The 13350-nt window shown below is 34.2% G+C and overlaps 1 protein-coding gene across 4 annotated transcripts in view; it reads right to left on the minus strand.

Moving 5' to 3' along the window:
- The window catches only part of EXOC6B (exocyst complex component 6B), a 600442-nt gene that overhangs the window by 275608 nt on the left and 311484 nt on the right, over positions 1-13350 (minus strand). For all 4 annotated transcript variants that reach the window (XM_045788250.2, XM_045788249.2, XM_045788251.2 and 1 more), the window contains 3 exons: positions 2756-2827; positions 1965-2062; positions 390-495 (listed from right to left, as the gene is read on the minus strand). In XM_045788250.2, coding sequence (XP_045644206.2) covers positions 390-495; positions 1965-2062; positions 2756-2827 — 276 coding nt within the window. The remainder of the gene's footprint in view (positions 1-389; positions 496-1964; positions 2063-2755; positions 2828-13350) is intronic.

Consider the following 13350-nt stretch of genomic DNA (forward strand, 5'->3'; position numbering starts at 1 on the left):
ATGGAACTGTTTTGGTATCATTATTGTGGTACATATATGACTCAATACGCTGTCAAAACCAATAGAATTATATAGCACAGTATGCTTTTTACTGTATGTTTGGGGAAAAAATGTCTTAAAACTATAATAAAAGCAAGTATTTCAAAGTATAAACAACATCGGAACATGCCCAGCAATATTCCTAACACTTCAGAGGTAAAAAGACCCTCAGGTCATCTACCGATTCCCCAAAGAGGAACTTCTGTTCTTCTAAGTCCCAAAATCATCCTCGGAGGGTGTTCTAGAGTCTAATGCATTGAGTTGGAGGTAATACCTTCAATGAAACTGATAAAATGAAAGCTTTCAGAGGGTGCCAAAGCAAAAAGAATTTTATCTGAAAGTACTCTTACCTTTTCCAGCTCTGTATCTTGGAATGGGAACTGTCCTACCACCTTTTTATACATTTCTTCACTTGTTACTGGTATCGGACTGTAGTTGTCAGAATCAAGTATGTTTCTAGGAAAAAAAGAAGGAAGGAAGAGTGGGCTGGTTAATCACTGTAGTGATCGCAAGTAATTTTTAGGTAAACTCAAATAGTGCATGTATATAACCACCCAAACAAATGTTTTCCAGTCCTCATTCTATTCCTTCTACAATGAAGCTCTCTGTTTCCGGTAAAAACATCTTTAACAGAAGACCAAAAGAAATCTACACTCTGAAAAAAAGGGAACACAATTATGAACATGATCTCATAGTATTTCAGATTTATAGATGAGACAAAGTTTCATAGCAACATGTAGAAGCTGTAAGGCAAATGAGTAGTAAACAACAAAAGGATGTGTGCTTGGGAAAAAAGCAAAAAGGTTTTATTTGTTTTTTTTTTTAAGAAAATATATTTGATTATGTTCTTTAATCCTGTACTAGACCTTCTATTCTAACTTTCAAAATTGGCAGATGAGGAAAAGTAACTTCTATAATAAATCCAAATTATATTCATTTACTTCTTGACTGTTCTGTATTAAAGATGAACTTCATCCATAGGACATGGCTCCTTCACTAGACTGGAGACTCTCTAAAAGCAGAGACCATACTACCAAAATCAAAATCAAAGTTACTGAAGGAATCGGATCAGACACTCTCAAGACCACGGATACATGATGTTATTAATTTTCAAGGTTCCCACAGACATAATCCTCCCTTAAATATAACTGTACCATTAGTAAGATTAAAGGAAAAATGTAAGATCTTAAAGCTAAAGAATTTGAAAACAGGGTAAGCCGATGTGGGGACAGGGTCTTGCAATAAAGCAGGAAGACCACTTTAAATAAAAGAATAAAGGCTCAAAAGGAGAAGAAACTCAAGTGATCTGACATGGGTTGTGTGCCAGGAAAACAGTGCAAGGTGTAACAGGGTAACTCTCATATTACTGTATACATGATACATGAGGCAATAACTACTTAAATAATACGCTTCAAACAAAGGATTGTAAAAGGCCTCTTCTCTAAATGTAGAGAAGGAAGAATTTGAGGAATCACATGAGTAAGTCTTCAAAAAAGGTTCCAAAAAAGCCTAAATTATTCAAAGGGGCTCAAAACTACTACCCAATAAGTGAGCTATAGACTAGCCATCTCTTCAAAGAGAAAACCAAAAAATATATTAAGAAGACACAAGATGATCTGAATGGTATGAACTAAGGTATCTGACATTTATTCAAGGGGGGCAAAAGCCAACATGGGGTCTGGGGACTCCACATAGCAGACATAATACACTGAGATCAGATATCTTGGGAACTTTATTTGGGACGTCTCTACAATTTGCTTGAATTCTAAATCATAATTTGGATCACAGCTAGAATATATAAGCCACACATACTTGTTGCTTATTCTATCTGAGAAGCCTTATGCATAAACACATGTATACACACTAGCACACGTGCGCACACGCGTGCACACACACACCACACACACCTACAGATAATTTCTCACCTGAAGATACCTGCCCACTTCTTTAGCAGAGTTTCACTATACTGATCTCTGATTTCTAACAGCATGTCAAAAAGCTGATTTACGGGAAAACCATACACCTGAAACAAAACAAGAGAATAACTTCATTTTATAGGGTGATTTTTTTTATTAGCCACATGAGAGAAATCAGGCACTGAAATATATTATCATTCAGTTTAAATGAAAACATGACAGCAGCATGTTTCATTCTCACTTAATGTCTAGTGTTTGTCTCTCAAGAATTAAAAGATACATACCAAATATTTAAGCCAGTTAGAAAAAAAATAGAAAGATGAAATTTAAAATCAATATATACTTGGTATAACGTCCACTAAGTTCTCCCTGGAACTCCTCATGTACCCTTAGCAAACTTCATGAGTAGGGAAAGAAATTTGAAATGCTACCCACTTCTAATGCTATCCTATTGGATAGGATTCAAATCAACAATCGTTATTCAAGACAGTAGTTAAAAAACTCCAAATCGCTCAGGTATTGTATCTGAATTAAGGACAGTTTTAAAAACTAAGGTAGTGAGTAGTTCAATTAATGGACTTGCTCTGAGCAAAAAAAAGGGGACTGGAAGTATTTATGAGAATATAAATTGGTCAAGATGATGACCAGGAAATGCTATAAAAAGATAAGATCTAGCTCTAGGAAAAAAAGAAATACAATTAAAAACTAAAAGGCATTTATTCAAGCTGGGGAGACAACAAAAAGATCTAGAGCTGACGAATATTAATGTAGGTAAGTCTATGTAAACAGATGTCACAAACCTGAAGTGTGTCAGCAAAAAGCACAATGAGGTTCTTCAAATCTAACACGAGGTTTGGATCAGAGCAGTAAGACTAAAGGAAATAAAAGACAATGAGGAAAAAAATCTTAATTATTAAAAATAAAACTAAATTTTGACTTCTTTTCATTGTTTAATGCTTCACCTGGTGAAGGCTCTCTAGAAAGGGTCTAAACCCTTTCCTGGCTCAAAGTAACACTAGATTTAGCCAGGAAGAGATGAGTAGAGACTTCAATAAGCCATGATCTACATTTTTAACAGTTGGAAATTTAAAAACGTACTTTTAAATAATTCTTCAGTCAAAAAAGATTTCAAAATTGATATTGCAGATTATTTTAAAATGAACAACAATATAATACTTGATATCAAAGCCTATGCAATGTGCCTCAAGCCATTTCAAAATACATTTATATTTTTAGAGGCAAACAGGAAACACAAAAGATTGAAAATAAATTAAGCACTCAATGCAAGAAGCTAGCTCAAGAAGCCAAAATAAATCATAAGTATATGAGAGATCAATTCTGATCAAATTAGAAGTGGAAATAACATAGAGAAGACATGAAAGATTTGATCAAGGAAACCAAAAGCTCACTTAAAATACCAATAAAACAGATCTTAGTCAAGCCTGATTAAACAAGAGAAAACAAAAGTAAAGAACACAAGGAATACAAAGAGAAAATAAACATAATACAGAGGAAAAGTTACAAATGAAGTCCATATACAATCTCTTAACAATAAAACTGAAAACTGAAACAACAGGGAAGATAGGTTCTGTGGGCAGGATTCAAAGATGTGTATGTCGCTATGTGAAAAATGCAAAATTTTGGTATTCAAATTCTCTTGATTACAGTTTGGTTCCTTCCTCTCTAGTGGATCTCCCAATTCCCGTAAGAGGTGTGTTAAATTCTCCCACAATGGTGCAGTTCATCAATTTCTTATTACTAACAGTTCTTGTTCTATACATATTGATGCTTGCTTGTCCTCTATAAAAAAGCTATTCGAAACTGATAAATGACTGAAACTACTGATATACTGTAAGTTGGCTAATTGAATTTATTTTTTTAAAGATTTTATTTATTCATTTGAGAGAGAGAGAGAGCACAAGCAGGTGGAGAGGCAGAGGGAGAGGGAGAAGCAGGCTCCCCACTGAGCTGGGAGCCTGACGTGGGGCTCTATCCCAGGACCTTGGGATCATGACCTGAGCTGAAGGCAGACGCTTAACCATCTGAGCCACTCAGACGCCCCATCTAATTGAATTTAAATTTTTTAAAAAGGCTACTATTGTCTTTTGTGGATTAAAACTAGAATAATACAAAATATTCCTTTCTTCTCCCATTTAATGGTCTTCAAATTGAATTCTATTTGCCTTGGAGAATATTGCCATTTCTGCTCCTCTTACTTTATTTTCACTCTTTTTAGGTCATCATAATGTATGAGTAGATCTCAGTAAGCAAACTATAAAACTGCCTCTTTGACATTTCCTGTGATTGCTGACATGGTGAACCTATTCCATCTTATGTTCAGTTTTCTATTTACAATGATTTCTTCTTTTTTATTTCATGGTTTTCATTGGGTCATAGTTCTTTTAAATTATCTTACAGTGGTCATTAAATAAGTTATACACTTTCTTCCCACTGTTTACATGAAATAATCCAAGTTTTCATTAAAAAAAACTTTTTAAACATTAAGTCTCTCTCCTTCTGTACAGATTCTTAACAGCATTAAACTTCACAAATAATCAAATATCAGCTAATTAGATTTATCTATGAGTGTTACTCATTTTTTGCACACATTTTATTTAATCCTATCCCATCTTATATTCTGGATTTTTCATTTTTTGTGCAATGCCAATAAAATAGGATAAAGAGGAAACTTTGAGTCCTCATATGTTTGAAAATGGCTTTCTTTTGCCCTCAAACTAAAATGCAAAATTTCTGATGTGAAAGAAATATCTTCCATCCTTTACCCTGCTTGACACTCAATGCAGCCTTTCAACTGTAGGAATCTAGTCTTTCCGCATTGCAGGGAAATTTCCTTCTTTTAATTCTTTAATTTTTAAAGTCCCCTCCTTTGTGACTATCCTTTCTTTCTAAATCTCTATTAGATGTAATCAAAATTTAGTATCAGGTATCCAGCCATGTTTCTTAACTTTCCTTTCACATTTTCCATCTCCTTGGCCCATATTTGGGGATACCTGTTACGTTTGACTTTTTATTCTTGATTACAGAATGATAGGTGGTTTTCTCTGTTTAATCTTTGGGTTTCTTTTTTTTAAGATTTTATTTATTTATTTGCCAGAGAGAGAGAGAGCACAAGCAGGGGGAGCGGCAGGCAGAGGGAGAGGAAGAAGCAGGCTCCCTGCCGAGCAGGGAGCCCGATGTGGGACTTGATCCCAGGACCCCAGGATCACAACCGGAGCTGAAGATAGACGCCCAACCAACTAAGCCACCCAGGCGCCCCAGCTGTTTAATCTTTGAATTAAATTTCTCTCTTCCGGTAATCAGAGATTTCGAAGAAAGCAACGTTTATCTTTGGCTTGTTTGCTTCCTTTTCCTCCTTAATGCATTTTTAAAAATTGTGAATACAGTATACCTAAAGAAAAAAGTGAATGAGACCTATATATACAATTTTACCGGGCAAACAAAACAGAACAGCACCAGCATGTGGGAAGCTCCCACGTGCTCTACTCACAGCTCCTTTACTCCCCACTCATGGAAACAATATCATGACTTTAATGATAATCACTTCCAGGTCTTTCCTTAGTTTTTTGTTTCTTTGCATTTTTAACTTAACAGATTTTTTACTTTTTGGAGCAGTTTTGCATTTACAGAGGGTACAGAGAGTTCTCATATACTCCACACACACATTCACACACAGTTTCCTACTATAACACCTTGCATTCGTGTAGTACATTTGTCACCAGTGATGAGCCAATATTGACAATTATTAACCAAAGTCCATAATTCATATTAGGGTTTACTCCTGTTTTTGTATATTTTACGGGTTTTAACATATGTATAATGACATATTCCACCATTACAGTGTCATGTTTCACTGCCCTAAAACTCCCGTGCTCCATTTATTCTCCAGGAGACTTGCTAACCTCTTTTAGCAGCTGTAATAATTTTTCTGGAAGTTCTTTTAGATTTTCAATGCACAAAAATATATCTGCACAAACAGCAATTTTGTTTTTTGCTCTCAAAGGTTAACTTGTTTTACTTATTTATTTATTTTTCTGTCAGTACAGCACAGGATATGACTTCAAGTACAAAACAAAATAGGAGCAATGGTAATTAAATATGGTATTTGTTATAGGTTTCTCAGGATGTCTTAGGAAATTCTCTTATGCTTCTAATTTACTAAGAGATTTTAGTATGGGCTTATGGTGTGTTTCATTAAATGTTTTTCTGTAGCTATTGAAATGATTATATAATTTTTGTCTTTTAATCTCCTAATGCATTAAATTACATTAATAGACTTTGTAATATTGAACCAAGCTTACATTTACTACTATAAACTCTGTGTGTTAATGCTGTTTGTAAGCTGCTGGATTCTGTTTTCTAGTACTTGTTTAGGACTTCTAATCTATATTTATGAATGAGCCTGATTTGTATTTATGAGTTTATGCAATTATACTACCCTCATCTGGCTTCATAATCAAGATTACATATACTTGAGTTGCTGTTTCTTCTTTTCTATTCTCTGAGAGTTTGTGTAGAATAGGAATTGAAGATAAAACTCCCTGAACCTGAAGATTCCTTTTTTTTTTTAAGAAAGTGTGAGTATATTTTACCTTTTTAATTAATTTTTTTAAAATAATCTGTACACCCAACGTGGGGCTTGAACTCATGACCTGGAGATCAAGAGTTGAATGCTCTATGGACTGAACCAGCCGTCCCCTGGAGATTTCCTTAAGGGAAAAATTTTTGACTACTTTTTCTTTTACTTCGGAAAGGAACAGTCCTTTCCAGCTTAATGTAGGGAGGACATCATATTATACACTTTCTATCTTGGGTGGCCTCAAGAAGCTGTCAAAATCAAATTTCAAATTGTCTGGACTAACAAGTGACCTCAAGGCAAAGGCAACTTACACGGTCAGCCTATCTCTCTGGACTCTCAACTTCCCTGGAGTTGGAGTGGTGATTCCTTAGTATCCTTGCCAAGCACTTGAGAACTACAGAACATTTTATATGATATATATACAAAAAATGAAGCATTTTTAGTAGTTTCCAGCTGACAGGTTGATATGAATAACCTAGTCTCCTTTATTCCTAAAACCAGGAATGATTATTACTTTGTAAATTTTTCTCCTACTCCATGAATTATTTGTATTTGCTCACGAATGGCTATTCTACTTGTTTACTGTTATTTTCTATTTGATGTAATTGGTTTCCCTCAAATATTTTACAACTCTTGACTATTCATGTTTTTGAATGAAGGACCAGGTTGATTAGTATGGATAACTTGCATGGGTTTTTTTCCTCTGTAAGTTTAAGTCTGTTTCCCAAGAAAGTGACTACAGGCTCATTTTAAGTAAGGGGGGGGACAGATGAATCACTTTGTTCAAAAAGTAGCACGAGAGAACTTTACTGTTGTCTCTTTACATAGATGGTAATGTTGGGCAAAGGAACTGGATAAGCAGCTGGCTGACTAAGATTTTTGGAAAGCAGACCTCTAAATAATTTCTTTTATGATTTCTTGTAGGCCCGTTTCTGCTCACTGTATTTGTTAACTCTAAATTTAGAGTGTTTCCAGATTCCATTTAGAAGAATATCTCCTACTTTGACAATACCTCCCTCTACCATATTTAATATAATATTTTCTTGTCTCAGTTTCAGTTAATTTTCTGATTTCATTGTTTTCTAAGTTCAAGGAAATTTTTCAAAACTTCTGGCCTACAGATGGTACTTTGTAGAATTTCTCTTTTTATTTTGCTTTTCCCCACATTATTTAAGAATTTGGTTAGAAGATCTAGAAGACAAGTATATTCAGTATACCCTTTTGACTCAAAAAAACTTAAAATATGTGAGGGGAATGGGTATGGACATGGCGTGGGTGTGTATAACACCACCATCACAGTACACACCCTTGTCCACCTACCACACAACAAACTAAAATGTCCAATATTTGATATCTAAAAAACATGAGGTTTTTGCCACACAGTATTACATTGTTCCATAATTTTGAGTACCCTTTCAGTATTATCCCTTTCAGCATTATCAGATTATCTGTTTATCATGTTACCCTTTCCGTATTATCTGATGATCTGTTTATCATATTATTAAAAACAATATTAGCAGATCTTCTAATATTGAACCATTCCTGATACAAACTCTCCTTTGTATTAGCAAATTATATTTTAATATACTGCTAAATTTGAATTCCAAGCGAGATGGACCATGTAAGATCTCTATCATGTTTTGAAATCAGCATTGAGAATACTGTACCTATTAATACCTGAAATATTGTAACTTTCTAAATGCTTCCAATTTATGCAATGACTAATAATTCAATCAGAAAAAGAGTAGCTTTAAATGTAGCATAGAACATTGGAAAGATATATAGATTTTTGATAAGCGAGTAACAATCACTCGGATATAGTGTTTCTTTCCCAGATTTGTTTGAATGTTTGGGTTGCTCTTATTTTGGTTTGCTTTGCTGGGTACTATAATATAATAAATAGTGTCATGAAATAGAATTAACATTTGTGGCATCAATTACTCTTGTTTCATAATAAATAAAATGATTGTAATGTATGTGATGCTGAGTTATGTTTTGATAGCCTTGTTGAGATATAATTCCCATACCATACAACTCACCCATCTGAAGTATGTAATTTAATGGCTTTTAGTTTTTGTATATTCACAGACATGTGCAAACATAACCACAGTCAATTTTAGAACATTTTTTTCGCCTCAGAAAGAAAATGCATGTCATTTAAATTATCCTCCTAGCTACTCCCAGCCCGAAGCAACCACTAATCTACAGATTGATGCTGAAATAGTAGGAAGAAAAAAAGTACTTTGTTATGTATTCTTCAGTTCAAAAGAATATACAATAGATCTACAAAGAAAAGCTCCATTTAGATTAATTTTCTCCATAGATATACATTTTAATCAGCACGCTTGGAAAGCATCTTGCTCTTCCTGACATCAAATACAACTGCATGATGAAGAAGAGAGGACAGTTTCCTGCTGAATAGAATCTGCCATATCCTCAAATGTATAAGTCACGGAGAAAAAGGTCAGAACTGTTGCTTTACAAAAACAGAAATTGCTTGAAGAAATCCAAGTTTTCTTTTTTTTTTTTTTTAAGATTTTATTTATTTATTTGACAGAGAGAGAGACAGCCAGCGAGAGAGGGAACACAAGCAGGGGGAGTGGGAGAGGAAGAAGCAGGCCCATAGCGGAGGAGCCTGATGTGGGGCTCGATCCCATAACGCCGGGATCACGCCCTGAGCCAAAGGCAGACGCTTAACCGCTGTGCCACCCAGGCGCCACAAGAAATCCAAGTTTTCTAAAAAAACAAAAAACAAAAAAAAACACCTTTTCCCAGAAAAATAATAAAGTTGGCAAAATCACTAACATGGACAGATACAAAATAAACAAACAAAATTAAGGACTCCTCTCCACAGAATACAGTAGTATTTGTTAATAACTATGATTGGGGAAAAAAACTTTCCTCAAAATATTACCTGAAAAAAACCATAAACATCAAAAATAGGACTTAGATGAAAAGCATACAAAATACTTCACCAAAAAACATGAAAGCAAATAATTGAGAAAAATGCATGTATTCCTGGCGAAAAATACCAGATACAAAAATATGTCAACTAACTCCATTTTAACCTACAGATTCACTGCATAATAACACTATGTGTTGGGGAGGGGGTGCTGTAAGTGGTGAAAGGGATGTGATAAAGTGATTCTCAAATTAATCTGAAAGAATAAGAAGAATGTAAATGGTCAGCATATACTAAAAAGAGGATTTCAGAGAATGTACATGTCCTATAGGAACCTATACCATACTCTATCAATTATAGTAATCAAACCAGTGTTGTATTAGTAGTTCAGGACAGACAAAAAGAAGGAAAGGAAGGGTGAGAATCATACAGCCTAGCAACAGAGCTTAGTATTTATAAAATATATTATTATATGATAGAGGTGGCCTCCAAAATATGTTGGGAAAAACAGATGTTATGGACTAAATATCATGCCCTCCCCCAAAATTCATATGTTAAAGCCCTACCCCCAGTTTAGCTCTATCTGGAGATGGAAATTAGAGAGATATTTAAGGTCAAATGAGGAAGGGCCCTAATCTGATGGGATCGGTATCCTTATAAAAGGAGCAGGAGACATTAGAACGCACACTGAGAAAAGGCCATGTGAGGACATGGTGAGAACACAGCCATCTACAAACCAAGAAGAGAGTTCTCACCAGAAACCAACCACCCCGGCACCCTGATCTCAGACTTCCAGCCTCCAGAACTGTGAGAAAATAAATTTCTGTTGTTTAAGTACCAGTCTATGACATTTCCATATGGCAATCTGAGCTGAAGAGATGAACACAATAATGTTATTGGAAGTGATGAGTAATTTCAAAAAATAATTAAAGATAGAATCCAAGGAGTGCCTGGGTGGCTCAGTCACTTAACCACTAACTCATGGTTTTAGCTCAGGTCATGATCTCAGGGTCATGAGATCAAGCCCCATGGCAGGCTCCACACTCAGTGTGGAGTCTGCTTGGGATTCTCTCCCTCTTCCTCTGCCCCTCCCCACACTCACCTGCGTGCATGTGGGCATGCGCACTCTATCCCTATTAAATAAGTAAATAAACAAAATCTTTTTTTGAAAAGACAGACTCCAATCTCACACCCTATACTAAAATAAACTTTTTATGTTTGTGATATATATATATGTAGCTCTGTACAGAAATACTAAAATCAAATATAGATAAATAATTACATATTCTTTGGAATAAGACATAAATTGTCAAGCTAAAAATCAATATATTTACAAAAACTTCTAAACTTCTTTAAAGCCATGGAAGAGAAAAGCAAAGTTAGAGACACATGAAGCTAAGAAAAACTATTTGCAATCTATTTATCAGACCAGAAGTTAACATTCAGATTAAAGGCTAGCATCCATGTTTTATTAACAAATAATAAGATATTTTTAAACTATTAAAATATAAAAGCAATGCGTATGAATAGAAAATTTTAAGAAGATATACAAATAACTAAAAAGGTCTGAAGAGAGTTTCAATATCAGTATTAATCAAAGAAAAACATGTTAAATTAAGAAATAATTTTTGACATGTCAGATTAGGAATGATTTTTTGTTTTTAAACATAACTTTCTGTGATACAATATTTTTGCAAAGCAAATTACAATATGTATCCAGAGAAATGTACAGATCCTTTAACTCATTAATTTCACATCTAAGAACCTAGATACAATCAATTGTGCAAGAATATTTTTATAAAAATACTCACTGCAATGTTTATAATAGCTAAAAAAAAGGCCCAAAAACTTTTAAAAAGTGAATAAATTATTTTAAATGATACATTCCTACAATGGAATACAATGCAAGTATATATCAAAATTAGTGGATTGATTAGACACTAAGTAAAAAACATAGCTTGTTTCTATTAAAATACACATTGTATATTGTACTATTAATAATCAATATTTTCTATCTTAGAATAAACATGTAACCTTTGTAAAATAAATATTTACATATAAAAACACACCATACTAAGGGAGAAGGTAAGACATTAAAAAAATGATCTGAGGACAATAGATATACTATTGCATAAAAGTAAAATGAGATCCTTAATCATTTTTTAAATAAAAATAAAATAACAAGTGGTAGGTAGTATATACATAAACATGTAAAAAAATCAAGCCGTACCACAGTTACAAGACTTTTTTTTTTAGTGTTGAAACAGGTAGGAACTTTTAAAAAATATTCTTAAATTTGCCAAACTTTATTATGATGAAAGAATAAAATGGTAAAAATGTCAGAGGAAGTCCTAAGTCACACATGCTTATCTGTGGAAATAAGGGCAATTTTAAAATAAGATAGATATATAGGGGCACCTGGTTGGCTCAGTTGGTTAAATGTCTGCCTTTGGCTCAGGTCCTGATCTCAGGGTTCTGGGATCAAGCTCCAGGGCAGGCTCCCTGCTCAGTGGGGAGTCTGCTTCTCCCTCTCCCTCTGCCCCTCCCCCCTGCTCATGCACTCACTCTCATTCTCTCTCAAATAAATAAAATCTTTTTTTAAAAAGATAGATATATAAACAGGCAAACATTTAACATTTCTAAATACAAAAAAAAAAAGAAACCATAAATTTTAAAAAAGGAGAAAAACATTTGCAATGCATTCAATAACATACCCTCTTCAGTTTCAAATTGATATATTAACCAAACTCCTACACCTTGCTACTTGGATGGCACAAAGGCAAAGTAATCATATACAAAGGCAACTGATGACCCCACACACACACTCCAAACCACCAAAGGGAAAGAAACCATAAACCTAGGCATTACCTTGATATGCTTTTAACCTTACCCTTTATATTTAATCCATCAGAAACTACAATTAATCTTACCTTCTAAAAATCTCTCCAATTCACCCACATCTCTCCATATTTACTATCACCCTTGGTCCAGCTATCATCATCTCTTCCTGAATATCAGACTATCCTACTAATTATTCTGCCCACATCCTTTCTCATCCCTCACCCATAATTTAGCCAGAAAGGAAATCTGATCTTCTCACTCCAATTTACCCTACCCCCACCCTGAACACATACACACTCCATTCAACCTAGTGCTTAAAGCATCAGATAGGTCTTAGATAATGTGACATCTATCTACTTTTTAATTTTTACTTCATACCATGCCTAACTTTCTACGTTCCATGATTTACCCACTCTGAACATTTTTCAATCCCATCAGTTACAGATTTTATACATCTTATTCACTCTGAAACACTTGCTCATGAAGACATAAGAAAGCTGAAGGGTCATGGATAACTGAAGTTTCTAGCTGGCACAACTAGATGGATACTAGAGCCATTTACTGAACTATTCTAGATGCTAAATTATCTTCTATTATTAAGTCCTCACTATCATTCCTCGAACAATTCAAATAGAAAAGTACCCCCAAAGCCCCTGTATTACTATCTCTTATACCTAGAATTCCCTCTTAATTGATCTTTGCATAAATAGTGACTCCTTGATATTCTGATCTCAGAATGCCACTTCTGATCAACCAATCAAAAGCAGGCACCCTATTGTCCTAATCTATCACTGTTTTAATTGCATTGGATTATCACTATCTGATATTCTTATTTATTTGTTTATTGGAAACCTCCCCAATCAAAGTATAACTTTCTGAGAGCAAAGACTTCATCCATCTTGTTCACTGTTGTATTCCCATTGCCAACACGTAATCAGTGTTCAAAAAATATTAAATAAATGATTAATTCAGAGCCAACATGATCTATTTGAAATAAAGTGAATTATCATCAAAAATTCATGCTTTGATAAAATATATCAAAATCATGGGAACTC

This window comes from Ursus americanus, chromosome 7, assembly GCF_024610735.1.
Source record: "Ursus americanus isolate L20-20 chromosome 7, mUrsAme1.1.p, whole genome shotgun sequence".
Classification (NCBI taxonomy): Eukaryota; Metazoa; Chordata; class Mammalia; order Carnivora; family Ursidae; genus Ursus; species Ursus americanus.